This window comes from Acomys minous (assembly GCF_964271855.1).
Source record: "Acomys minous genome assembly, chromosome: 16".
NCBI lineage: Eukaryota > Metazoa > Chordata > Mammalia > Rodentia > Muridae > Acomys > Acomys minous.
The window spans coordinates 41628395-41654206 of NC_140498.1; the positions used below are offsets into that span (position 1 = coordinate 41628395).

At 52.4% G+C, this 25812-nt stretch overlaps 1 protein-coding gene across 1 annotated transcript; it reads left to right on the forward strand.

The window, feature by feature from the left end:
• Positions 1–5379: 5379 nt before the first annotated feature.
• GREP1 (glycine rich extracellular protein 1) lies at positions 5380–22437 on the forward strand (the record flags this gene model as incomplete). Its single annotated transcript, XM_084763651.1, has 43 exons — positions 5380–5446; positions 6006–6038; positions 6850–6879; positions 7389–7421; positions 7723–7752; positions 7853–7885; positions 8301–8333; positions 8419–8472; positions 9260–9289; positions 9381–9413; positions 9503–9562; positions 11074–11106; positions 11211–11246; positions 12168–12197; positions 12312–12344; positions 12443–12502; positions 12586–12618; positions 13528–13557; positions 13646–13687; positions 14044–14073; positions 14165–14197; positions 14285–14344; positions 14582–14611; positions 14719–14751; positions 14992–15018; positions 15565–15600; positions 16067–16096; positions 16175–16207; positions 16285–16320; positions 16803–16856; positions 17168–17200; positions 17296–17331; positions 17864–17995; positions 18157–18204; positions 18501–18542; positions 18659–18691; positions 20376–20435; positions 20517–20546; positions 20637–20696; positions 20849–20950; positions 21833–21877; positions 21974–22027; positions 22174–22437. 43 exons carry the CDS (start codon positions 5380–5382, stop codon positions 22197–22199), a joined length of 1836 nt encoding a protein of 611 aa, XP_084619777.1. The 3' UTR covers positions 22200–22437.
• Positions 22438–25812: the final 3375 nt, after the last annotated feature.

A 25812-nucleotide genomic window follows, 5' to 3' on the forward strand; every position in this document is an offset into this window, starting at 1 on the left:
CCACCCTGGGCTATACAGGAAGTTCCAGGCCAGCCAGGGTTACACAGTGAGACCCTTTTTTTTTTTTTTTTTTTGATTTTTCGAGACAGGGTTTCTCTGTGTAGCCTTGGCCATCCTGGACTCACTTTGTAGACCAGGCTGGCCTCGAACTCACAGCGATCCACCTGCCTCTGCCTCCTGAGTGCTGGGATTAAAGGCGTGCGCCACCATGCCCAGCAGAGACCCTGTCTTAAAGGTGAGGGGGTTGCGTGTGTGGTTTTAGCAATTTGAATGCAGACTCATAAAGGAAATGGGGAAAGAAGTGAAAAGGCTGGGCTGTCAGCTCAGTGGTAGAAAGAACTCTTGTCTAGCATGTGTGAAGCCCTAGCTTGGGTCCCAGCATTACAGGGATAAATAAAAACATTTCGGGTCAGCAGCATACGTCAATGAACACTTCACTCTGCAGGGAAAGGTTGTACTACACATGCAGTAGATGTACAATAGTAGAGGTCACAGGTGAGTGTGCAGAGGTCGTGCAGAAATAAAGGCTGGGGCTAGAGAGATGGCTCGGCGGCTAGGAGCACCGTCTGCTCTTCCAGAGGTCCTGAGTTTAATTCCCAGCAACCACATGGTGGCTCACAGCCATCTGTAATGTGATCTAATGATCTCTTCTGGCCAACAGGTGTATATGCAGGCAGAACACTATGTACATAAAAATATATAAATAAATCTGAGAGAGAGATTTGAAGAAGAAGAAGAAGAAGAAGAAGAAGAAGAAGAAGAAGAAGAAGAAGAAGAAGAAGAAATAAAGGCTGGAGTGCTGCTCTGCCCGCCTCCACATGCATAACATGAATCATAGTTCCTTCCAACCTGAAGAAAGGAGCACAAGCTGAAGAAAGGATGTGAACTGCTTTGGTCGTAGGAGGTCTGACCAGAGAGGTCAAGCCCTCTTCTGTTCAGGTTCGTGGTCTCATTGATTTAAAAAAAAAAAAAAGAATGGAAACAGCAGGCCAGCGAACAAAAGTTTAATTTAGAAAGTATACACTGAGGGGGCTGGAGAGATGGCTCAGAGGTTAAGGGCACTGACTGCTCTTCCAGAGGTCCTGAGTTCAATTCCCAGCAACCACATGGTGGCTCATAACCATCTATAATGTGACCCAATGCCCTCTTCTGGCTTGCAGGTGTACATGAAGCCAGAGCACTGTATGTATAATAATAAATAAACCTTTTAAAGCCGGGCGTGGTGGCGCACGCCTTTAATCCCAGCACTCGGGAGGCAGAGGCAGGTGGATCACTGTAAGTTCGAGGCCAGCCTGGTCTACAAAGTGAGTCCAAGATGGCCAAGGCTACACAGAGAAACCCTCTCTCAAAAAAAAAAAAAATAGAAAGTATACACTGAGTAGCAGCAGAGGACCCCCTAGGGATTGTTGATGTAACACTTTTTATCACAGAAATGGTAGAGCTGCTAGTGGCTCTCAACCTGTGGGTCATGACCCCGTTGGAGCAATCTAATGATCCTCTCACAGAGGCTGCTGCAGGAAACAGACATTTACATTATGATTCACAACAGTAGCAAAATTACAGTTATGAAATGGCAATGAAAACAATTTTATGGGAGCCGGGCATGGTGGCACACGCCTTTAATACCATCACTCAGGAGGCAGAGGTAGGCGGATTGCTGGGAGTTCGAGGCCAGCCTAATCTCCAAAGGGAGTCCTGGACAGCCAAGGCTACACAGAGAAACCCTGTCTCAAAAAACCAAAACAAGAAGAAAAAAAAAAAAAAAGAAAAAGAAAAAGAAAACAATTTTATGGTTGGGGTCACCGCACCAGAGGAGTTGTACAAAAGGGTTACAGCATTAGGAGGGTTGAGAACCCCTACTTTAGTGCAAGCGTCTTCTCTCCCTTTGATGAAAAATGGGTCCACAGGCTGCATCTGTCAAAACCAAGAGCAGCTGCTGGTTGAGTCAGGAGTCACCCCTATCCACACTGCAATGACACAGACAGAGGCATGTTCCCCAAAGGGATCAAACGCAGCACTCTCAGTGGAGTATGCACCATTAATCCCAGCACTCAAAGGTAGAGGCAGGCAGCCGAGAAAACATACGGAGACTTTGTCTCAACCACAACAAAAACAAACAGATGAGACAAAATACTAGGACTCTCAACACTGGAATACCCCAAACCTCCCCCCAGGCGCTGGATTCCACAGGCCCCACACCCACACCCAGGGGCAAGCTCCAAACACGCCAGCAGGACATTTCACCACAACAGTACCACAGAACTGTACACACCTCCCAGACTGTAGTGGGTTCTCTCACCCAGATGGGATCACAAAAGGGATGAGATGACAAGAAAGGGAAGAAATGATGACCTCAAATGCAACCACTGGGGGCCCGAAGGAAACTGTGACTCGCACTGCTGAGAGCTGGCTGCGTTCTATGTCAGTGGCGTAGTGTTTGTTAAACCATGCATTTCTGTCTGGTGTAAGCTTCTCTATGCCTATTGTATTTCATAGTTGTGAACATTCTAATAATTGACAGGCGGGTGGGAGAATGGCTTAACGGAGGAGGTCAGCTTGGCCCATTTGTGAGTGCCTGGGTAATGTCTGGAAAGATGTCTCAAAGGCAGCCAAGAGAACTCGGAAGCTCAGATCTGGCCTAAAGAGCTGCCGACACTGGGTGGGGTCGGGGGAGGTATTGTAGCTGAGGGGCAGCTGCACAGCTGCTGGTACAGGAGGTGTCTGGCCACAGGCGCCTGGCTGTGTCTCCAGCTGTCCCTTCAAATTCCCTCCCTTCACAGGTGCTGCTGGGGGTGGGGGTAGGGGTCAAGCAACCGTCAGGGAATCCTTGGACACTGATTGCCATTTTAGGGAACACGTGTCCTGGGCGTCAGTCCTGCGCTGTCTCCTTGCCCTTGCACTGTTCCAGCAGCTATCTCTTTGCCCCTGGTCCCTGGCAAACCTCCTCTTCTGTCTAAGTACCAGGCCATGGTCCCTTCAGCTCAGGGTGTTCAGCAGCCCAGACTAATGCCCTAACAGGGGGCTCTTTGAGCTCCCAACTCTGTTCTTAGACTACCTGGATGGAGTTGGGTGTGGTGGTGATCCTGCAGAGCTTGAGCCCACATCAGGCTGGTCCAAGGACTCAGGTTGGGCTGGTATTTTCCACAGGCCTGTGCCAGCTCCCAGGCAGCCTGGCACTGGCCAAGCAGGCAATCAGAATGTACCTCCCGTGCAGCCCTTTGGAATCTCTCCTCCTACCTCCCTGGCCCCTGCAATGAGTCTAGTGTGTCTGTATGTCTGGCTCTGCTGGGGGGGGGGGGCAGGGGGGTGTGCTCAGCTGTCCCAGCTCTGAAGCATACTGACGTAACTGGGTCTGTGCCTGCTCAGGGGCACAGGGATAGCTAAGAGCAAGGGAAAGGGCTCAGAACCCCTTAGATTGCTTGGGACCAGACTCTAACCCAACTTAGGAGTTGTACCATTTGGGCCAAGGGCCTTTCCTTCTCTGCCTCTGTTTCCCCATCTACAAAACAAGAAGTCTCAATAGCCCTGACCCAATGGGCTTTTACTGTCATCACTTTGAAGGAAAACTACCCAGCCTCAGAAAGGCCAGATGACTGCCAAGGGTCCAAGGTCAACTCATCGCCCTGCCCTATAACCCACTCAGCTGGCCTCTGTGAAATCAGGGAACCAGTGCCCAAGGCCTTGGGGCAAAGCAGGCAGCATGGCAGAAAAGTTCTCTATCCTATTATCCTGGGCTCTTAGGGAATGGCTGGGGCCAGACCACCCCTGTGTCCTTCCCAGTGACTGGTAGACTTGGAGTCCTGTCTGATTCCTGCATCCACTTGACTCCAAGCAGGGTGGAGGTAGGCATGTTGGGTGCTGCTATACTAAGGTGCTGGGCTGAGGGGCCCTGCAGTCAGCTTTGCGCAAAAGGCAGATCTTTTGGGGAAGGCAGAGAGATATTACAGGACTGGTCAGGTGGTAGGGCTGGCCTGAGTGAAGAGTGCTGGGCACTAGTCGGCTGGCTGCCAAACTGGGCTTCCAAGTGTGGTGGGCTCAGAGGCCTCATGTCAAGAAGGCCGCATTGTCTCCTCCTTGCTGCACTCCAGACCTCCACCCTGTCTGGAAACCAGCCCTGGCAAAGCAGCCTCATCTAGCAGCTCCAGGAGGGCCTGGCTAGGTTTGTGAAGAGCCAACAGACAGACAGGATGTGGGGCTTTCTGGACTTGAGTCCAGGGGCTAGGGGCTGAGTCACTGCCTGTTCTCAGCCAGCTCAGTGGGGTCCACACAATCACTTTGCTAGGCGTGGAAGCACTTAATGGCCAGACCCCACCCCTGCTTATCCCAGGCTTTGCCTTTCCTAAGCATCCCCTGCCGGGCCCCTGCCCCAAGCCCAGCTCCAGGTTCAGATGCCCAGGCCCCAGGAATGAAAGGAGCTCCTAGTCCTCAAACCTCCTGCACAGCTGCCCCGTCCATACTGAGCAGCAGATCCTGACTTTACCCTTAATATCAGCAGCAACAGAGGAGACAGCAGAGCAATGGGTGCCCTGGGTGCCACTGTCCCCCACAGAATGAGGAAGGGCGCAGGATGAGGATTGGAGCCTGGAGTACCCCTCTAACAAGCTGGTCCTCAGCTGGGGGAGAAAGATCTGTTTCTAGTGATCCTAGAGGAATCAGACAAAACAATAGCTTGTAGCCAGGTGTGGTGGCCCACCCCTTTAATCCCAGCACTCAGGAGGCAGAGGCAGGCGGATCGCTGTGAGTTCGAGGCCAGCCTGGTCTACAAAGTGAGTCCAAGACAGCCAAGGCTACACAGAGAAACCCTGTCTCCAGAAACCAAAAACAAACAAACAAACAAACAAACAACAACAACAATAGCTTGTATCTGTCGGATACAATCTGAGAGTTGACAGCTTCTGATACACTGTTGCATCTGCCACTTGCCTTTCTAGTAACAGCATTTTCCTAGGGCTCTGTGCCAGTCATGCACAAATCTCTGGCTCTGCTCCCACCTTTTCCACAGCTGTGTTTGGGCTGGACCTAGAGTGCCAGCCTGCTCCTCCCCAGCTGCTGGGGGCACGGGGGTGGGGGATGGGGGGGGTGACGGGGACATCTGAACCCTTCCAGCTTAGTGCCAGGGCCAGAATTACTGACAGGGTGGAGGAGCCCCAGGGTGGCCTATTCCAGCTGTCAACACCAATGATGGATGAGGGGGTACATTATAGGGAGACCCAGAGGACCAGGCGCCTGTTCTGCTCCAGGGGGAGTCCCTGGATCGGCCTCCTGGGGTCTACAAGCAGAGCCTTCACCTTTCACAGCTGGGGGCCTGAGTGAAGGAACCTCCCAGTGACACTGTTTAAAGGTCCAAAGGGTGCTGAGCCCTCCCACTCCCAGGGCACCATGGGCGTCCGGGCTGTTCCCGTTGTCCTCTTTCTTCTCTGCCTGACTTCTGAGAGCCTGCAAGGCGGTAAGGGTGGGCTTCTGGGGAGGGGCTGGGAAGCTGGGACCCAGGCTGAAGTTTGACCAGATAATGGGCTAGGTGTCTGAATTGGGGGGCTGGGGATGGAGTGGGGACGGTGATGTTTGCAGTATAATCAGACGTTCGGGGTCATTCTTGGACTCGTGGAGATATGGCTACACATCGTGTTTGAGGCTACTCTGGGGTACATAAGCCCCAATCAAAACAAACAAACAAAGGTGGCCGGGTGTGGTGGCGCACACCTTTAGTCCCAGCACTGGGGAGGTAGAGGTAGGTGGGTCTCTGTGAGTTCGAGGCCAGCCTGGTCTACAAAGTGAGTCTAGGACAGCCAAGGCTACACAGAGAAACCCTGTCTTGAAAAACCAAAGGGGGGGGGGCGCGAGAGTTCCAGAGTGATCAGGGTGGGGTGGGCATTGGGGCTAGGGGAGCCTAGGCAGGCAGAGAATTCCAGCGAGGGGGATTTTAGGGCCATTGGAGGTAGATGTCTGGGTCTTGCCTCCTTTCGGTTTCTGATCCTAGCCCTTACTGGCACCTTTCACTTCCCTAGGACTGCCCAGACTCCCTCCCAACCTGGGGAAAGGTAAGTGGCCCTCTAGACCCTTTTGACCTCAGGGACCTTTGTAGCTGTCTATGAACTCCCCTAGATGTCCCCCAGCTCTGGGACTCCAGATATGAAGGCCAAGAAAGCATGGCGTCTCCTCCCAGCAGGCAACACTAGCAAGGTCTAGTGAGGGTAGGAAGCATAGCCCCTGAGAAAACGGGACCCTTGGAAGAGGGGCCTGGAGCTGGCCTAGAATGGAGAACAGGCTGTGACAGAAGGGAAGAAGGAGGTTTCTGGCCCCCCCAAAAGGCAGAGTGCTAAGGTGGGACAAGATTGGGGGGCTAGTGAGTTGGAGGCCTGAGAGGCTTCAAGGCTTTGGTAGGGGGACTGAGTGTCATGAGGGGGCCTGGGGGGGGGGGCTCTCAGGTAGGAGGAGACTGGATGAAAAGAGGAGGTGACATGTCCAAAGATGAGGGTCTCTGGACTGGAGGGGAGGGCTGTAGACACAAGTGGAGAGGGGTGCAAGGGAAGCTCTGGCCCTCAGCTACCTAGGGGTATAGCTTGGACACCTTCATCCATGCCAGGAACCCAACTACAGTCTCCTCATCCCAGACTGCACCCCCCCCCCCCGTTCTGTCCTTACACTTCCTGTGACCAGAGGGGAAACTGAGGCTCAGAAACAGAGATGTGGTGCCCACCTTTAGCCCTCCTGAATTTCCCCCAACTCAACAGGCTTTGGCAGTCCAAGTGGCTACATCCGAGGTTAAATTGTCAGAGGCATAGGCAGAGTGGCCCAGAGGCTCCCGACCTTCTGCCAAGCCCCAAACTAAACTTCCCATTTCTCCTCCAGGCTACAGCCCCTCCAGCGGACTGGGAGCAGGTGAGGTGAAGTGAGAGCTGAGGGTCAAGTCCAGGACACTCTAGCCTCTCTCCCCAACAAAGGAGGACAAGACAGCAGCAGGGAGAAAGGAGACAGGCAAACAGTTATCTCAGAATTGTGGGAAGCTGGGTGTGGTGGTCCATGCAAGTAAAACTCAAACCCAGAGCTGGAGGCAGGGAGGAAGGTAGGGATAGACACTGGGAACTGGGTAGATGGGAGAAAGGAGGGACGTTTTATGCTACGCCCCTTCTTCTTCTTCTTCTTCTTCTTCTTCTTCTTCTTCTTCTTCTTCTTCTTCTTCTTCTTCTCCTCCTCCTCCTCCTCCTCCTCCTCCTCCTCCTCCTCTTCCTCCTCCTCCTCCTCCTTCTTCTTCACATCTTTTGATTTGAGCATAATCCCAGAAGGTGGGAAGACCCACTGATGAGACTGACTATGTGAGTAATGGGTAGTTCTGGGGAGACCCTCAGCCCGGTGTCCCTAGGAACCCACCTGCTTTCTTTCTCTCCCAGCCTTCGGAGGAGAAGCTAAACCTCAAAAACCAGGTGAGCTCTACCAGCCTTCCTCTCTGTGTTTCTGTCTCTCCTTTGCGCACCCTCCCCTCTACCTATCTAAGCAGACTAAAGGAACACCCAGAAAGGTAAGCATCACGGGACTGGGAGGATGTCAGCATCCAGGCAGTCTTCTCTTGCCTCTGAGGCAAACTGGTGAATGGTTGGAGTTGAGCAGGCATTTAGGATTGTTTGTTTCTAGCTTGATCTCAGGGAAGAAGTTCAAGGCTCTGGATATCCCCCACTTCAGCTGGGGCCCCACACTTCCTCCACTCAGCTCTTTCTCTCCTCACAGGCTCTCCAGCTCAAAATGGCTATGGAACAGGTAGAGAGGTGGGGCTGCCTTTGGGGAGACTGGAACCAAGGGCCTGTCCCTAGGAAGGAGGAATCCAGTGACCTTCAGTTGACTGTCACCTCTTTTTCAGGCATTGGAGGGGGTATGGAACCCGCAAAGCCAGGTGAGCCCTCCTCAGATGCTGCCTGTTCCCCCACCCCACCCGACCCCTGTACCTCCCTGACACAAAGCCAGAGGTCTAAAAGCAGGGGCTTTCCCAAGTATAGCATCCTGGGGAAGTGGAGGAAAACGGGGATGTTCCTGTTTGAGAGTACAGTGCCACTGGGTTAGTTCCTCTGGACCTCAAGGACACAGAACTGGTGGTATAGGAAAGGCAGGCAAGAGAGATCGTGGCAGCCTCTGGTGTCAGGTGTCGGGGAGGAGAGAACAGGACCCCTGCCCCAGGCATCTCACCACTACTTCAGCTGGGCTCCGGACACCGCCTTAGGCCCCTCAGTTCAGAGTGGGTACGGAACAGAGAACCCACGAGGGAGGCTTGGTCCCTGGGGTCCCATCATTTGCTGCATCTCTCTTCTCAGGCTTTGGAGGGGCTGTGAAATCCCAGAAACCAGGTGAGCACCCGCTCCATGCCTGTTCTGCTGTTAGCCTCGTGTCTTTATCTCTTCTTTACTCTTCTTTCTGGCTCTTTCACCCCAGGATACGGCCCTGGGCTGGGAGCTGGAGCCTTTCCAGGAGTGGGAGCTCAGCCAGGTAAGGACCCTGGGACCTAAAGCAGAGAGGTTGGTTCTGAGTCAAGGGCAGGGCTCAGCTTTCCATCTAACCCAGGCCTGGGAGGGGAGAAGACTCCAAGCTAGGTGCTTGGAGCTCCTGCCCTGCCTGTGTCTTAGCTCTGACTCTGCCCAGGGCTCCCTGTATCCCCCACACATCCCCGCCCATGGCCTACCACCTGCTCCCTAGTATTATGGCAGAAATGTCTTGGGCACCAATACATTCCCTGAGGCAGGAAGCTTGCAAGGTGAGAGTAACTGGGGCAGGGACTGAGGGGGTATGGGTGGTGAAGAGGGCTCAGGGCTCAGTTTAATCTGAGGATCGGGGACATCAACCTTGTTTTGTCTCTCTCTGGCTTAGGAGTGGGCATGAAGCCTCAGAAACCAGGTAAGGGAAAGGCTTGCTCCTTGCTTTATTCTGTGCTGGGTGTTTTTGTTTGTTTGTTTTGTTTTGTTTTGTTTTTCCTTTTTTCTCCCTGTGGTACTGTATCCCCGGCTCAGCTCTGTCATCTCTCCCTGTTCAGCTCTCCTTGTCCCCAGCTCTGTCACCTCTCAAGAACAGGTCCCTTCACTTGCTTGCCAGGCCTACTGCTTCAGAAGTGGTCTCCATCCTAGGGAGGGTCTTCTAGGCTGTTCCTTGGACATGTCCCCTAAGGGAACTGCTGGGGTCCTGGGGCACACACATCAGGGGTACGGATGCCATGAGAGTGGTCCAGATCACCTCAGTCTAACCTCACACTGGCCTAGCCTCTGCCTCTCTCTCCCAACAGCTCCTGGCCCTCACAATGGCCATGGACCAGGTAAAGGAGGGATGGGAGGAGTTGGGGTATGTGTTAAGGTTGGGGTTCTAAGGAGCTCTTAGTTCTCACCTGGTCCCTATTTCTTCCTCAGGCACCGGGGGGAGCATGAAACCTCCAAAGCCAGGTGAGGTCTGCCTGTCCCAATGTCCCTGCGCACCGCACTCACCTCTGCATAGCCTGCCCCCCCCCTTACTCTTTTCTGCTGTCTCCCAGGGTTTGGCAATGGGAACGGAATGGGAGCTGGGGCCTTCCCAGGAGTTGGAGCCCAGCCAGGTGAGGGTACCTGGGAGAAACTGAGGACCTGGGGATGAGGGTGAGGGAGAACCATGGGGAGGTCATAGACTGGGGGAGCAAAAGCTGCTTTCTGAGGCCTGGTGGGGCACACGCCTTTACTTGTACTGCTCAGAAGGCAGAGGCAGGAAGCGCCCTGCGTTCTGGGCCAGCCAAGGCTGCATTAAAGAAAGGAAGAAGGAAGAGGAGTAGAAAGAAGAAGAGGAGAAAAATGAGAAAGAGGAGGAAGAGAAAGGGGAGGAAGCAGAGGAGGATGAGAAGGAAGCTGTTTCTGGAATCAAGCACTGAAGCACAGACCTATCACTGCAGCTAGGGAGGCCGAGACAGAGTGATTGAAAGGTTAAGGACTGCCTGGGCTGACAAGAGAATTCGAGGCCAGTGTGGAAAATTTAGGGAACCCCTGTCTCACAAATAAAAAGTAGAGGCTAGCGATGCATCTCAGCTGTGCAGCACTTGTGTAGCCCATGTGAACGTCTGGGCTTGATTCTCAGAACCATAGACACTGGCTTTAATGGTATGAACCTGTAATCCCAGCATTTGAGAAGCCGAGGCAGGAAGACTAGAAGTTCAAGGTCATCCTCGGTTACGTAGACAACTCCAGGCCAATTTGGCCTATATGAGACCCTGTCTCAAAAAATAAATCAAGCGGACAATGATGGTGCTCGCCTTTATTCCCAGCATTGAGGAAGCAGAGGCAGATAGATGGCTGTGAGTTTGGGGCAAGCCTACTATATGTATATATAGAGCGTTCCGGGCCAGGTATTTACTGATACTTTCTCAATTAATACATACATAAAAGTAAATTGGTGCTGCATGCCTTTAATCTCAGCACTTGTGAGTCAGCAGGAAGTCTGAGGCCAGCCTGGTCTACAGAGTGAGTTCCAGGACAGCCAGGGCTACATAGAAAAACACCGTGTGTCCCAAAAACAGTGGGAGGAGGCTGGGAAGGGGATAAGAGAAGGTAGTGTGTGTGTGTGTGTGTGTGTGTGAGAGAGAGAGAGAGAGAGAGAGAGAGAGAGAGAGAGAGAGAGAGAGAGAATAACCCACATCAATTAAGTACATGACTAAAATTATCAAAGAATTTAAAAGTACATTTAAAATAAATAAAATTGTGGGATATAATTTAGTGGTAAGGGCAGGTCTTCAGTGTGCACAAGGCCTCAAATTTAATTTCTACTAAGAAAGAAAGAAAGAAAGAAAGAAAGAAAGAAAGAAAGAAAAAGAAAAGAAACAAGGAATCCGGGCGTGGTGGCACACGCCTTTAATCCCAGCACTCGGGAGGCAGAGGCAGGCGGATTGCTGTGAGTTCGAGGCCAGCCTGGTCTACAAAGTAAGTCCAGGATGGCCAAGGCTACACAGAGAAACCCTGTCTCGAAAAACAAAACAAAAACAAAAACAAACAAACAAAAAAAGAAACAAGGAAGTTGGTTCCTGGGACAACAGGAGTGGTGGGGGATCTGCGCATGGCTCAGTCTCCCGGGGTCTTTCCCCAGGCTTGGGAGCTGGCATGAAGCCCCAGAAGGCAGGTGAGTGTGCCACTGTCCTCTTGCTCTGTCCCTACCCACCTGTGACCCTCTTTTTCTCCCAAGCCCTCCTCAAACCCTCAGCTCACAGCCACTTTTCCCTTTAGGATTTGGCAATGGAGCAGACCTGGGGACCCAGCCAGGTAAGTGCGCTGGTGGAGGCAAGTCCACAGCCCCCACCCCTACCCCCGGGGGCCTGAGGCCACAGTTTTTAGGAGCTCACTCATTTAACCAATCTCCCAAGTGCATCCCTGAGCCAGACCTGGGGTTGGACACCATGTAGCTCAAGTTTAACTTATGCACAGGCTGGTGAGTTCACTTCATGGACCAAGAGCCAAAACTCCTGCTGGGCATGGTGGCTCACACCTGTAATCTCAGAGCTCAGGAGGCCAGGGCAAAAGAGTCAGGAGTTGTAGGACAGTTTGGATAGTCAAGGTGAATTCCAGGCTAGTCTGAGCTACAAAGCAGGGCATGGTGGCACATGTCCATAATCTTTGCACTTGGGAGGTAGAGACCCTTTATCAAGGTCATCCTAGGTTAATAGTAAGTTAGGGGCAAGCCTCAGCTATAAGAAACATTGCCTCGCCGGGCAGTGGTGGCACACGACTTTAATCCCAGCACTTGGGAGGCAGAGGCAGGCGGATCGTTGTGAGTTCGGGGCCAGCCTGGTCTACAAAGCAAATCCAGGACAGCCAAGGCCACACAGAGAGACCCTGTCTCGAAAAATCAAAAAACAAAAAACAAATAAACAAACAAACAAAAAAGAAACATTGTCTCAAAAACAAAACAGCTGAGCATAGTGATCAGCATCTTTAATCCCAGCACTCAGGAGGTAGGGACAGGTTTATGTCTGTTGATTTCTAGGACAGCCTACTTTCCATAGAGAGCTGCAGCTACATGTAGTGAGGCCCTGTCTCAAAACAAACATCCAACTGGGAAGGACTGTAAAGACCGAGGAACGGGTTCCACAGCAAGGCAGACAGAGCCAGGAGCTGAGCAGCTGCCTTACTCCTGTTCAAGTGCACCCACAGCTCCAGTGCCGGCCCCCCTTGTCCCCTATCTAGGTCCCGCAGTTCAGAACGGCTTTGGAGCAGGTAAAGAGGGGACAGGACAGGAACAGGGGCGGATGCAAAGTATCCTGGGCGGAGCTTCTGGAAGGAAGCCAGCCCAGAGATGAGGGCACCTCACCTACAACGCATCTCTTCCAGGCTTTGGAGGAGCTGGAAAACCCCAGAAACCAGGTGAGACGCTTGCTGTGCCCCCCCCCCGCGCTTTTTTTTTTTTTTTTGTCTGCATTTCTCTCAGACTCCAATCGCATTTCCTTTCGCTGTCTTCCCAGGACGTGGGAATGGAAACGGGCTGGGAGCTGGGGCCTTCCCAGCGACTGGAGCCCAGCCAGGTGAAGTCCTGTGATTTTTTTTTTCAAGCATCCTCGGGTGGGAAGGCTAATGTGGTGGCCTGAAAGTCCTTCTTTTCCCCCAGGCCTTGGAGGAGGACTGAGGCCCCGGAAGCCAGGTGAGACCCACCTGCTTACTCTCCAGCGTTACCCCTCACGCAGCAGACACGCGTTCAACAAACCACGCCCATTCTGGGCTAGCCCAAGGCATGATGGGAAGGCAGCCAAGACAACAGCATGGTACTAAGGCTGTCAGAAGAGCCACTCTGAGCATTCTAGCGGAGAGGAAGTAGAAGTTGGAGAGGAGGCTATGGCCCACTAAACACTGGTTGGAGGTGTGAGGAGCATTGAAGGGAGGCCCATAGAAAGAGGTCGCAGGGGCCAACAAGGCAGGTGATTGTGTTGATGAAGGAGGAGAGTTTTCTGGCTGGTTGCGATACCCAAAGAAGGACCCAGGCAACTGGATATGGTAGGCAGAGCTTTAGAGAGGCAAGATCCAAGACGGTCAAAGCCCATCACGGACCCATCACCTTCTAAAACATGAGCAGAAGAAATGAATCCAGGAAAGAGACCGAGAAGCAACAGAGGACAGAAGAGGGGACAGAAAGGGAGGGATTGCCAGAGCCAGACCTGCGGGGTGGGGGTGGGGGATGGGGTGGGGGCAGAGGAGGCGGGACAAGTCCAGGCAGGGCTGCCATATGCACTGGGCGTCTGAATACTCAGAGGCCACTAGGAACATAGCAAGAAGATTCTAGAACTCGATGCTTCAGGAAGGGGCAAGGAAAGTAGGAAAGGTCTAAGGAGAGCACACAGGATGACAGTCCCTAAGGCCCACGCACGGCAGTCTGTGGGTGGATGGAGATGGAGCTCCAGACCTTGGGGCCTGACATTTGGAGTCTCTTTCTTTTCCCCTGCTAGGCCCTGTACCTCAGGATGGCTATGGACCAGGCAGGAGCAGGGCTGGGTTCCTTGGGAGGCCCCTAAATGAGAATCCAGGTCCCTCACCTTGATATCTGTCTCTCCTCTAGACTACAAAGGTGTGAAACCCTGGAAAGCGGGTGAGCCATGTCCTGACCTGTTTCTCTGCCCACCTCTCCCCAAGCCCTGAGGCCCCCTCCCTTCGGTTACACCCTTCTGTGCCCCCAGGACTCGGGAACGGGAATGGATTTGGCCTGGGAGCCCAGCCAGGTGATGTTGATGATGGTGATGATGGTGGTGGTGGTGATGGTGATGGTGGTGATGGTGATGGTGGTGGGGTGGAGTTTACATGCCCAAAGCCCATCTTCCCCTCTCAGGCTTTGGAGGACAGGGCCAGTCAATGAGGGAGAGTTGGGGGACGTCCTCAGGAACCACACTCGCTTTGTGGACCAAGCTGGCCTCAAACTCACAGAGATCCACCTGGCTCTGCCTCCCGAGTGCTGGGATTATAGGCATGCGCCACTACGCTCAGCCCAGAACCCCAGTGTTTTTTTTTTTTTCCTGGCCATGAAGTGGGGACTTACTGTGGGCCTTGAGCCCTTCCTTCATCCCTCCCTCCCCCACAGGTTCTCCAGCCCAGAATGGCCATGGACCAGGTAAAGGAGGGATGGGAGGAGTTGGGGTATATGTTAAGGTTGGGGTTCTAAGGAGTTCTTAGTTCTCACCTGGTCCCTATTTCTTCCTCAGGCACCGGGGGGAGCATGAAACCTCCAAAGCCAGGTGAGGTCTGCCTGTCCCAATGTCCCTGCGCACCGCACTCACCTCTGCATAGCCTGCTCCCCCTTACTCTTTTCTGCTGTCTCCCAGGGTTTGGCAATGGGAACGGAATGGGAGCTGGGGCCTTCCCAGGAGTTGGATCCCAGCCCGGTAAGATGGGGACCCTGGGGACACACATCTAGGGTGCCCTTCTGTGATCTCCTCCAGGTCTCAGAGGGGGCAGATTTGGTAAAAATAAATAAATAAATAAATAAAATAAAATAAAACAAAAAAATTTGAGGGGCTACTAAGAGCAAGCCTCCAGGATTCTAGGGTTCTAGTTTTTGACCAAGAGAGGAAACCTTCACCTCTACCTCTACTGAACCCCATACTTTCCCCTCCACATAGGTCTGGCTGCCCAGAATGGATTTGGAGCAGGTAGGGGTGAGGACCAGGAAAAGCTAGACTTTCGTGTGGGGTATGTGTATGAGGACTGGGGTGCGTGTGAGCAAGTAGGGTTCACCGTCTGTGCATGTCTCCTGCAGGTTTTGGAGGGGGTGGGAAACCCCAGAAGGCAGGTGAGTCTTGTCTACTTTGGGTCTGTGCCTGCCTTGGTTTGGGTTTCTATTACTGTGATAAAACACCATGACGAAAACAATGTGGGGAGGAAAGGGTTTATTTAGGCTTAAATGTCCTGGTCACAGTCCATCATAAAGGAAAGGCAGGGCAAGGAAGAGGCAGGCACTGATGCAGAGGCCGTGGGGGCATGCTGCTTATTGGCTTGCTTCTCCTGGACTGCTTGGCCTGTTTTCTTACAGAACCCAGGACCAGAAGCACCGCCCACAGTGAGCTAGACCCTCCCACATCACATCAATCATTAATCAAGAAAATGCCCCGTAGGCCAATCTGATGGAGGCATTTTCTCAACTCAGAGCCCCTCTTCCCAGAAACTCTAGGCCATGTCAAGTTGACAAAGACCAACCAGCTTAGTGCCCCACCATATAGTCCTGAATCAATAAATACCCCCACCACCTCCCCTGACCCTGGCTCTCTTCATGGTAATGAGCTGGGAATTGGGGCCTTTCCTGGAACAGGATCCCAGCCAAGTGAAAACCTTAAGGCAAAGATTGGCCTCCCAGAGGGCTGGGGCTGGGATCACAGAGGTAGAGAGAGCCTCACTGAGTGGTGGACAGATGGGTGGTCTAACCTGAGGCTCGGATTCTGCGTCTTTCTTCACAGACCTGGGAGGGTCTGAAGCCTCCTAGTGGGGACCTGGAAGTCCAAGGGAGGGGACGGCCTCCTCCTTCCCCTGTCTACTTCAGAGATTGCCTCCTCTTGGGGCGCTACCCCACCCCATCCCCGCATCTCACCTCACCCCCTTTTCTCCCCAGGATACGGCAATGGAAATGGACTGGATGCCCGGCCAGGTGTGGTCTTCTGGGCATGAGTCTTGCAGTGGTGTTGAGACGATGGGCCCGATGGGGGAAAGGGCTGGGGACAGACATCAGAAGGACAGAGGGTTGAGGGGGGTCCCCTGCCTGACACCACTCCAGCCAGCCCCTCTCTGTCTCTTGCCAGAGGTGGGAGTAGGCAGAAAGCTTTGGAAGCCAGAAAAAGATAGCCTGTCTTTCTCTCTCTGTCCTCACCACCCCTAGTCCTTATGCTCAGTGTGTGTGTGTGTGTGTGTGTGTGTGTGTGTGTGTGTACGTGTTCCTGTGTTTGACTCCAAGGAGAAGCTGGCCTTAGTTCCTAAGTGGAGGGAAGTATGTAAATCAGTAGGAATAGTGGGGGGATCTTGGAGCTGCGGAGGGAGATGAGGGACACTAAGGGACCCCTTACCCTGCCTTCTTCTTCTATGCCTCACTGATAGCATTTTCCCCTGTCCTCCCACAGGCCCTGTTGCTCAAAATGGCTATAGACAAGGTAGGAGCAGGGCCCGGCCCATGAGGCTGAGAGGCAGGGGACCCAGCAGCTGTCACCTGACCCCTCTATCTCTTTCAGGTTATGGAGCAGGCGTGAAGGCCCAGAAGCCAGGTGAGTCCTGTCTTTCTGCCAGTCCCCAAGCCCTGAACTCTCCTCCCCTCTTTAACATCCTCCATCTGCATCCCCAGGGTTTCTGACCGGCCATGGGCTTGGGATCCAGCTGGGTAAGGGAGTTTGTATCTGGCTGTCCTGTCACTGTCCCCTATCGGGTCTGCAGGGCAGGTCCAAGGGAGTCTCTAGTTTGGGGCCTGCGTCTAAAGGGGAGGTCAAAGTCCTCTCTTCCCTAACTGTAGTTCCTCCCTCTGCTCACTTCTCCCTCCTCCTCCCAGTTCAGAAAGGCGATAAATAGGCAGGTCCTGGGCATTAGGGTGGGGGGCTGGGAAAGTGAGAAAAGGGAGCAAGTGGGTACTCAATCGAACTCTGTCTGAGGGTCCCCCTGGCTTCTGCAAAACCAGGAGAGGAGTCCTCTCTCTCTCTCTCTCTCTCTCTCTCTCTCTCTCTCTCTTTCTTTCTCTCTCTCTCTCTCTGTCCTCTGCAGTCCCCATCAACCATGGACTAGGAAGGGGAGGGGAGGTGCTGTAGGCCCGATCCATGAGATGAGAGGAAAGGTCTTCAGAGGAGGGGTAACCCCACTTTGTCTCCATAGGGTACAGAAATGGGCTGGGACCTAGAGCCTTCCAAGGCCAGGGACCACGACCAGGTAAGGGGCCCAGAAAGGGAAACAAGGCACCTTAGGCACAGATGGTCCTGGGAAGGGGGGCAGGAGCGAGGTGGGATACCCATACCTTGCTCATCTCAACTCAGGCCTGGGAGGGGCTGGAGAACTTCTGAAACCAGGTCAAGTCCTTTCCCATCCATCTTCCTGCCTGCTTTGGTATTCCCAGCCCTACTGTCTGCCCTGCCATCATAGCCCTCCCAGGGCGCATGCCAGGGAACGGGCTGGGGATCCTGCCTGGGGATTCACTCCTGGGGATGGGTGCATCTGTGATCAGTTCTCTCTGTCTCTACCAGGCCTAGGAGTGGGTATGAAATCTCCAAAGACAGGCAAGTGAGAGGCCCTTCACCTCTGCCTTCTGTCCCCCCTGCCTCTCCTGCAGGGCCGCCCATTATGCCCCTCACTTACCACCTCTCTTTTCCAGGATATAACAATGGAAACGGAATGGCAGCCCAGCCAGGTAAGTACTCCAGCCAGGTTGCGAGAGGGCTCAGATGGCATGCTGGGAGGTGGAGGGGCCTGGGTGCACTGACACCGAGAACCTATTGCCTGTTTGAGCTACCTTGTTGCTCTGGATCTGAGCAATATGGCCCACAGGAGCTGGGCTGTCTCTCACCTGGTAGATGTCTCCTGGGAAGGCTGTGAATGTCCTGGAAGCCACTGTAAATCATGGCTTGTCCTGTCTCAGGTGTCCCAAGTGGCGCAGTTTCTTCTTCTTCTTCTTCTTCTCCTCCTCCTCCTGCTCCTGCTCCTGCTCCTCCTCCTCCTCCTCCTCCTCCTCCTCCTCCTTATACAGTGTTCTGCCTGCACGTACACCTGCAGGCCAGAAGAGGGCACCAGATCTCATTACAGGTGGTTGTGAGTCACCATGCGGTTGCTGGGAATTGAACTCAGGACCTCAGGATGAGCAGGCAGTGCTCTGAACCTCTGAGCCATCCCTCCAGCCCGTGAAGCAGCTTCTTATCCTTTGTCCCCCTCCCTCCCTAATCTAGGTCCCTGCAGTGGTGGGATTGCTCCACCGCAGCTCCTCCCCAGGCCGCCCACTCCAGTCCCCTCAGATGGAGGAGGTGGCTGGGGCCAGAAATCTCAGCTCCTACCCCCGGTGCAGAATGGTAAACTCCCAGGTCAGTGTGGAGCTTGGTGGTAGGAAGACTCGGGGAGGCCTGTGGCTGTGGGTGTGGCTGTGGGTGGGGGTGGGGCTGGGCTGCACGCTCTGATGGCTTGTCTTCTGAGCGGAAGCTCAGAGAGGCCCACGCTGGGCGGACTTCTGTGTGCCCCGTTCTAGCACTAACGCCGCCGGCCATCCAGTGGGGGCGGAAGCCTCAGAAAGCAGGTGAGTGTCTGTCTGCCTTCAAGTCCTGTGTCTCAGAGGGACAAACCTTCAACCTCTCTCTCCCTGTCTCTGGGTATCAGGGCCTCTGTTCTCAAGCTGCCTCAGATACCCTAAAGCCAGGAAGGCCCTCCCACAGTCTACCCTCAAAGGCTCTTGTTGCTTTCTGAGTTCTTCCCTTGGTTCTATTCCGTGGACTTAGCGCCAGCTCCTACTTCCTCCTCGAGGGTCCCTGCCTGGCCCCTAAGGAGATCCGCAATGTCTCTATCCGGCATCACCGACCTCCACCCCTTTCACAGGTTACCAGCCCTCCAACGGCTATGGAGCTGAAGCAGAACTGGGTGAGAAGGCTGTTTCCTCTCCCCTTTCCCTTCCTCCGGCTCGTCTCTTTGTTCCACCTCCAGAAGAGGGGAGGGAGAGACTGGGGACATGTCTGACCCAGTCTTCTCTCCCTCAGGCTTGCGTGGTAGCCTCAAGCTGCAGAAAGTTGGTGAGCCCTTCTACTTAGTCTGAGCCCATCTGGCCTCAAAGAATCTATGTTATGGTCAGACCCTTTCTATTTATTCCTGCCTTTCCTGTCTTTGTCTCCTTTCTCTTTCTTCCTTCCTTCCTTTCTTTCTTCCTCCTCCTCCCCTCTCCTTTAAAAAAAATATTATTTTTATGTCTACGGTGCTCTACCTGCATGTACACCTGCAGGCCAGAGGAGGGCACCAGATCTCATTATAGATGGTTGGGAACCACCATGTGGTTGCTGGGAATTGAACTCAGGACCTTTGGAAGAGCAGTCAGTGCTCTTTAACCTCTGAGCCATCTCTCCAGCATCCCCCCCCCTTTGAAAAGACAGAATCTCACCATCCAGACTTGTTTGACCTGGAACTCACTAAGTAGACAAGGCTGGAATGAAATTTGTAGAGGTCTGCCTACCTCTGTCCCTCTCTGTCCAGAGCACTGTGGGATTACAGGCATGTGCCACAACTGTTCTGTTCCCTATTTGCCCAACACCCACTCTTCTACGGTGGTGGCCAAGTGGTGACCCTGTCTGAGGTGAAGGTTCAGTGACAGTCAGAAGGAAGTTGCTTTAGAAGGTGCCCAGCTGAGTGGTGGTAGCACACGCCTTTAATCCCAGCACTCGGGAGGCAGAGGCAGGCGGATCTCTGTGAGTTCGAGGCCAACCTGGTTTACAAAGCAAGTTTTGGACAGCCAGAGAAACCCTGTCTCAGAAAAGAAAGAAAACAAAAACCAACAACAACAACAAAGCAATAACAACAAAAAAGGAGTTTCCCAGAAGGAAAGGGAAGGCTTCCTGGAAGTGGCGGCGGGGAGCCGAGCTGGGTGAGTTGGATGAGAAGAATGATCTGGGTGGGCGTGGCCACCAACTACCTCAGCCTTCTTTTTACTTCCTACTTTTGTATCAATATCGTTATTATCATTTTTTTCTTTTTTCTTTTTTCAGTTTTTAAAGACAGGGATTTCTCTGTGTAGCCTTGGCTGTCCTAGATTCACTTTGTAGACCAGGCTGGCCTTGAACTCACAGCGATCCGCCTGCCTCTGCCTCTCCAGTGCTGGAATTAAAGGCGTGCGCCACCACGCCTGGCCTATTATTTTGATGATAATGTTTTGTTTTGGGTCTTTTGAGATAGACAGCCCTGGCTGTCCTGGAACTCACTCCTGTAGATCAGGCTGTCCTAGAACTCACAGAGGTCCACCTGCCTCTGTCTCCTGAGTGCTAAAATTAAAGGCGTGCAATAACACACCGGGCCTTTTTTACTTCCTGTTTTCAAAAATGTACCATTATGAGGGGCATGGGGAATGTGCCATGACATACATATGGAGCCAGAGGACAACTTTATGGAATCATCTCTCTCCAGCTTTATGTGGCTTCTAGAAATCAAACTCAGGCTTTCACATTCAGGCTGTTTTACTTTGCTGGCTGAGCATCTCTGCAGACTTGTCCTTTCCACTCTGAGACTCCGTCTTGCATAGCCCAAGCCGACATTGAGAGTTTCAATCACTTGCTTCAGCCTCCCAAGTAGCTGAAATTACATGCCTGCACCACCAGGGGGTGCTCTGCTTCCGCAATCTGAATCGGTCTTTCTGCTTTGCCCTGCTGAGCACTGGCTAGCTGGCTTGCCCTGCCCTGCCTGGCCCTCCCTGCTTCAGTCTCTCTCCTGCAGGTTTCCACTATGGGAATGGAGCTTTGGAAACTAGAATTTTGCCAGAGACCCTGCAGTCAGGTGCCTGGGGAGGGGGTGAGGCTGGGGACAGGGATGGGGCTTAGCACCACCCCCACTAAAACCTTCTCTTTGATCCTCCAGGGTTCCCCATAGCCAACGGCTTTAGGAATGGTAAGTTGGACCCAGGGTACCAGATACAATGAGGAAGAGGATGGGCCATAGCCAGGAGGTGGGTGGGGCTAACTAACCAATCCTTTGCAGGACTCAGGGAAGAGACTCTTCGCTACCCTAAAGCAACAGTGCCAACCCTTGAGAGAAATGGTAAAAATAACTAACTAACTAAATAACAACAACAACCACCCAGCGGGAGTGGTGGGGGTGGGGGTGTCAAGAGAGTTCCAAAGTCCAGAGGGACTGGGGCCTCCTGAATCCCCAGTTCTGGGGGATAGTGTACACTAGTTTTCTTCCTGCAGGTCATGCTCGAGCCCTGCAGGGCTCCCCCTGGCCAGCCTTCCAGGCCTGGGGGGCTGGGATGAAGCCAGGTTATGGAGATGCAGGCCATGGGAACCCAGCAGGTAAATGGAGTGTGTGAACGAGGGGTGGGTGGGCCCTGAATCCAGACCTAACCCACAGTGTGTGTGGTGTGTGTGTGTGTGTGTGTGTGTGTGTGTGTGTGTGGTGTGTGTGGTGTGTGTGGTGTGTGTGTGTGTGTGGTGTGTGTGTGTGTGTGTGTGGTGTGTGTGTGTGGTGTGTGTGTGTGTGTGTGTGGTGTGTGTGTGTGTGTGTGTGTGTGGTGTGTGTGTGTGTGTGTGTGTGTGTGGTGTGTGTGTGTGTGTGTGGTGTGTGTGTGTGTGTGTGTGTGGTGTGTGTGTGTGTGTGGTGTGTGTGGTGTGTGTGTGTGTGGTGTGTGTGTGTGTGTGTGTGTGTGTGTGTGTGTGTGTGGTGTGTGTGTGTGTGTGTGTGTGTGTGTGTGTGGTGTGTGTGTGTGTGTGTGTGTGTGGTGTGTGTGGTGTGTGTGTGTGTGGTGTGTGTGTGTGTGTGTGTGGTGTGTGTGGTGTGTGGGGTGTGTGTGTGTGTGTGTGTGGTGTGTGTGGTGTGTGTGTGTGTGTGTGGTGTGTGGGGTGTGTGTGTGTGTGTGTATGTGTGTGTGTGTGTGTGTGTGTGTGTGTGTGTGTGGTGTGTGTGTGTGTGGTGTGTGTGGTGTGTGTGTGTGTGTATGTGTGTGTGTGTGTGTGTGTGTGTGTGTGGTGTGTGTGTGTGTGTGGTGTGGTGTGTGTGTGTGTAGCATTCCCATGGCTGAGGGTATGGCATCAGGGGCCAGGAGGGACTGAAAAGGAAGACTAAAGCTAAGGGGAGGCCCTGAGCCCAGCCGGAATACTATAATGAGATTTGGAGGAAAAGGCTGGAGCCAGGGTGATGTTAGTTAGCCATCCTAACCCCTCCCTTCTCCCTTGCAGGGCCCTATGGGCAGCCTGGGCCAGACCTGGGTCTGGAGCATTTTGGTGAGTGAGCATCTCTGTGATCCTGGGGTGAAAGAGCTGGGTAGGCAGGAGTCCCCTGGTGTCCCACGGGCCCCTGCCTTATGGTCTGTGCTGTAGGAGGTCCTGAAGCAAAGGCATATACCAACAGCCAGCTGGGAAACGGTTACAGAGGTAAGATGACCTGGGGGCCACCACTGTCATCCCTGCAAGGGTCCTCAGACCTTGGCAGGGATCGTAGGCTCCAAGGCCCATAGACTGTTGAGCGGTGACGTCAGACACGTCACCAATGCCCTAGACCCTGTTCTGCCTCTCCACAGGACACTGTCCATCTGGGAAATGCTGAGCCCGTCTCCTGCCCACCGGAGGGTCTCTGCATTAGAGCCTGGTTGGAGGAGCACAGCAAGAGGATCTCAAGGCTTGCCAAAGGCACTGCCCTGCCAGGGGTCTCCTCTGGGCTGAAGTATTAATAAAAGCCATGTGATTTCCCCGTTTGTCTCTGTGTGCCATGGAGGAGTGCTAGCAAAACACCCATGCACATAAAATAATAATTAAAGTAAAAATGTTTTCTAGCTTAAGACGACGACGATGATGATGATAATTTTGGATATGTATGACTTTTGTATCATAGTGGGTACCTGCATATCACTGCTCAAGAGACAGGGCTTCTCTGTGTAGCCTTGGCTGTCCTGGACTCTCTTTGTAGACCAGGCTGGCCTCGAACTCACAGAGATCCACCTGCCTCTGCCTCCCGAGTGCTGGGATTAAAGGTGTGTGCCACCACCGCTCAGCTTAGAGGACAACTTTTGAGTCAATTCTCTCCTATTGTGGGTTCTAGGCCTTTAAGCTGGGTTGCGTGTCAAGCCAGGCGTGGCGGTGCACACCTTTAATGCCAGCACTTGGGAGGCAGAGGCAGTTGGATCTCTGAGAGTTTGAAGCCAACCTGGTCTACAGAATAAGTTCTAGGAGAGCCAGGGCTTTTACACAGAGAAACCCTGTCTCGAAAAAACAAAACAAAACAAAGTGGGTTGCATGTCAGGCTCCGTGGCAAGCACTTGGACCTGTCAACCTGTTTCACCGGCCCCCTCTCTGTGTTTTGGAAACAGGATCTCATGTAAGCGAGTTACATAAGTTAGAGGCTAGCTCTAATATAGCCGAGGCTAGCTCTAATATAGCTGAGGCTTGATTTGAACTCCTGATCCTCCCGCTTCCATTTCCCAAGTGCTGGGATTACAGGCATGAGCCACGGCACCAGGATCAAAAATATTTTTTTTCCTTGAGATTTATAGTTATGGTCTGGTATCACTGAATTAATAATTTAGATATAAAATTTACTTTCACATGCTTTGGCTAATGTTCAACTAAATTATAAATTAGGTATTTAAGATAGCCTACAAACTTGATGGACTAAATTATCTATTTCAAACAATTATGAACACCAGGGACCTGGATGTAGCTCAGTCACAGAGAACAAGTCTGTGGAGTTAGGCTCCAGAACCAAAAACCAAGTAAACAAGAGAATTCCCTGGATTAAAACTACCCTCTTCTTGATTCTATTGGTCAATAACTGGTGAAGGGCACAGACCCCACAAACAATACTTTCACAAGCACTTAAGACTCCTCCACCCCTTAGCCGGGTATGGTGGCGCACGCCTTTAATCCCAGCACTCGGGAGGCAGAGGCAGGCAAATCTCTGTGAGTTCGAGGCCAGCCTGGACTACAAAGTGAGTCCAGGACAGTCAAGGCTACACAGAGAAACCCTGTCTCGAAAAACAAAAACAAAACAAAACAAAAGACTCCCCAACCCCCAAACTATGTTTCTAGACCACGCTGGTCTTGAACTCACAGTGATCCACACCCAGCCCACTTAAGGCTCCTTACAGTACCAGATTATAGAATACTTCCATTAACAAAAAAAGATTTATACCAGGCGGTGGTGGCACATGACTTTAATCCCAGCACCCAGGAGGCAGAGGCAGGCATATCACTATGAGTTCGAGGCTAGTTCGAGGCTAGCCTGGTCTACAAAGTGAGTCCAAGACAGCCAAGGATACACAGAGAAACCCTGTCTCAAAAAAACAAAAACCAACCAACCAAATAAAGATTTCTTTTTGTTCTGTCTGCATGTGTGCCTGCCCGCCAGAAGAGGGCACCAGATCTCGTTATAGATGGTTGTGAGCCACCATGTAGGTGCTGGGAACTGAACTCAGGACCTCTGGAAGAACAGTTGGTGCTCTTAACCACTGAGCCACCTCTCCAGCCCCCAGATGCTTCCATTTTTAAAGCCAGCCACTTTTCCTCGTCCTGTGTTAGCTCATGACACATGATGTCTTCGTCTCTTCCTCTTGAAGCTGCACACGCGGATACACGGTCCTTGAAGGAAGGGTTCCAGCTGAAGGTTATGAAATGAAGCCCTGGCCTCAAATAATTATCTCCTTACTGGAGAATATGGTTTGAGGCAAAGCCACCTCTTCACAGTGGCAGCTCTCGGTAAGGTCACTGGATGGTAGCCCGGTGTCCCCATGATGGAGGTGGAGTCCAGGGCTTCCAGCATGGTGTCCCCATGATGGAGGTGGAGTCCAGGGCTTCCGGCATGGTAGAGGGCACAGCCACACTTCCAGGCCTATCAGTATTACTAGCCCTAGAGGGGTTCTGATGACGATGAGGGCGATGATGATTTCATTAGTCTTTTGAGACAGGGTTTGTTACTACTACTATTAATAATAATAATGATGATGATGATATTGTTGTTATTATTATTGTTGTTACTATTGGTTTTTTGAGACAGGGTTTCTCTGTGTAGCCCTGGTTGTCCTGAAATTTCGCTCTGTAGACCAGGCCGGCCTCAAACTCAGACATCCATCTGCCTCTGCCTCCCAAGCGCTAGGATTAAAAGCATGTGCCACCATCACCCTGTGCTACTAATTATTCTAATAAAAACTCCTATATTCCAGCCTGGCATGGTGTCACATACCTGTGATCCCAGCACTCTGGAAGGCAGAGGCAGATAGATCTCTGAGTTAGAGGCCAGCCTGGTCTATGAAGCAAGTCCAGGACAGCCAAGGCTACACAGAGAAACCTTGTCTCAAAAATAAATTAATTAATTAAGTCCTATATTACAATTTTAAAAAATTATTTATTATGTATACAGCGCTCTGTCTGCATGTACACCTGCAGTCCAGAAGAGGGCATCAGATCACATTATAGATGGTTGTGAGCTACCATGTAGTTGCTGGGAATTGAACTCAGGACCTCTGGAAGAGCAGCCAGTGCTCCTAACCTCTGAGCCATCTCTCCAGCCCCCTATATTCCAAATTTTTCTTAATTTTTTAAAGATATGTAATATCGAATTTGAGTACCATCATTTTAATTAGTGACTTAATTTTTTATGTACATTGGTGCTTTGTCTGAATTTATGTCTGTGTGAGGTTGTTGGATCCCCTGGAACAGGAGCTTCAGACAGTTGTGAACAGTCATGTGGGTGCTGAGAATTGAACCTGGGTCATCTGCAAGAGCAGCCAGTGCTCTTAACCACTGAGCCATCTATCTATCCTGTGCCCTCCAGTTCCACCCTTGAAGAGATTGGCCTTTTTTCTTTTTTTTTTTTCTTTCTTTCTTTCTTTCATTGTTTCATTTCATTTTTGAGGCCAAGCCTCAGGAAGTCTGACGTAGCCTCCAACCTCCTGTGTAGCTGAGGCTGGTCTTGGTCTCCTGATCCTCCTGCCTCTATCTCGCAAGTGCTAGGATTACAGGCTTGAGTCTCCTTGTTTGTTTGTTTGTTTCTCGAGATAGGGTTTCTCTGTGTAGCCTTGCCTGTCCTGGACTTGCTTTGTAGACCAGGCTGGCCCCGAACTCACAGCGATCCGCCTGCCTCTGCCTCCCAAGTGCTGGGATTAAAGGCGTGCGCCACCACCGCTCGGCTTGAGTCTCCATTTCTTTCTTTGTTTCTTTACCAGAAT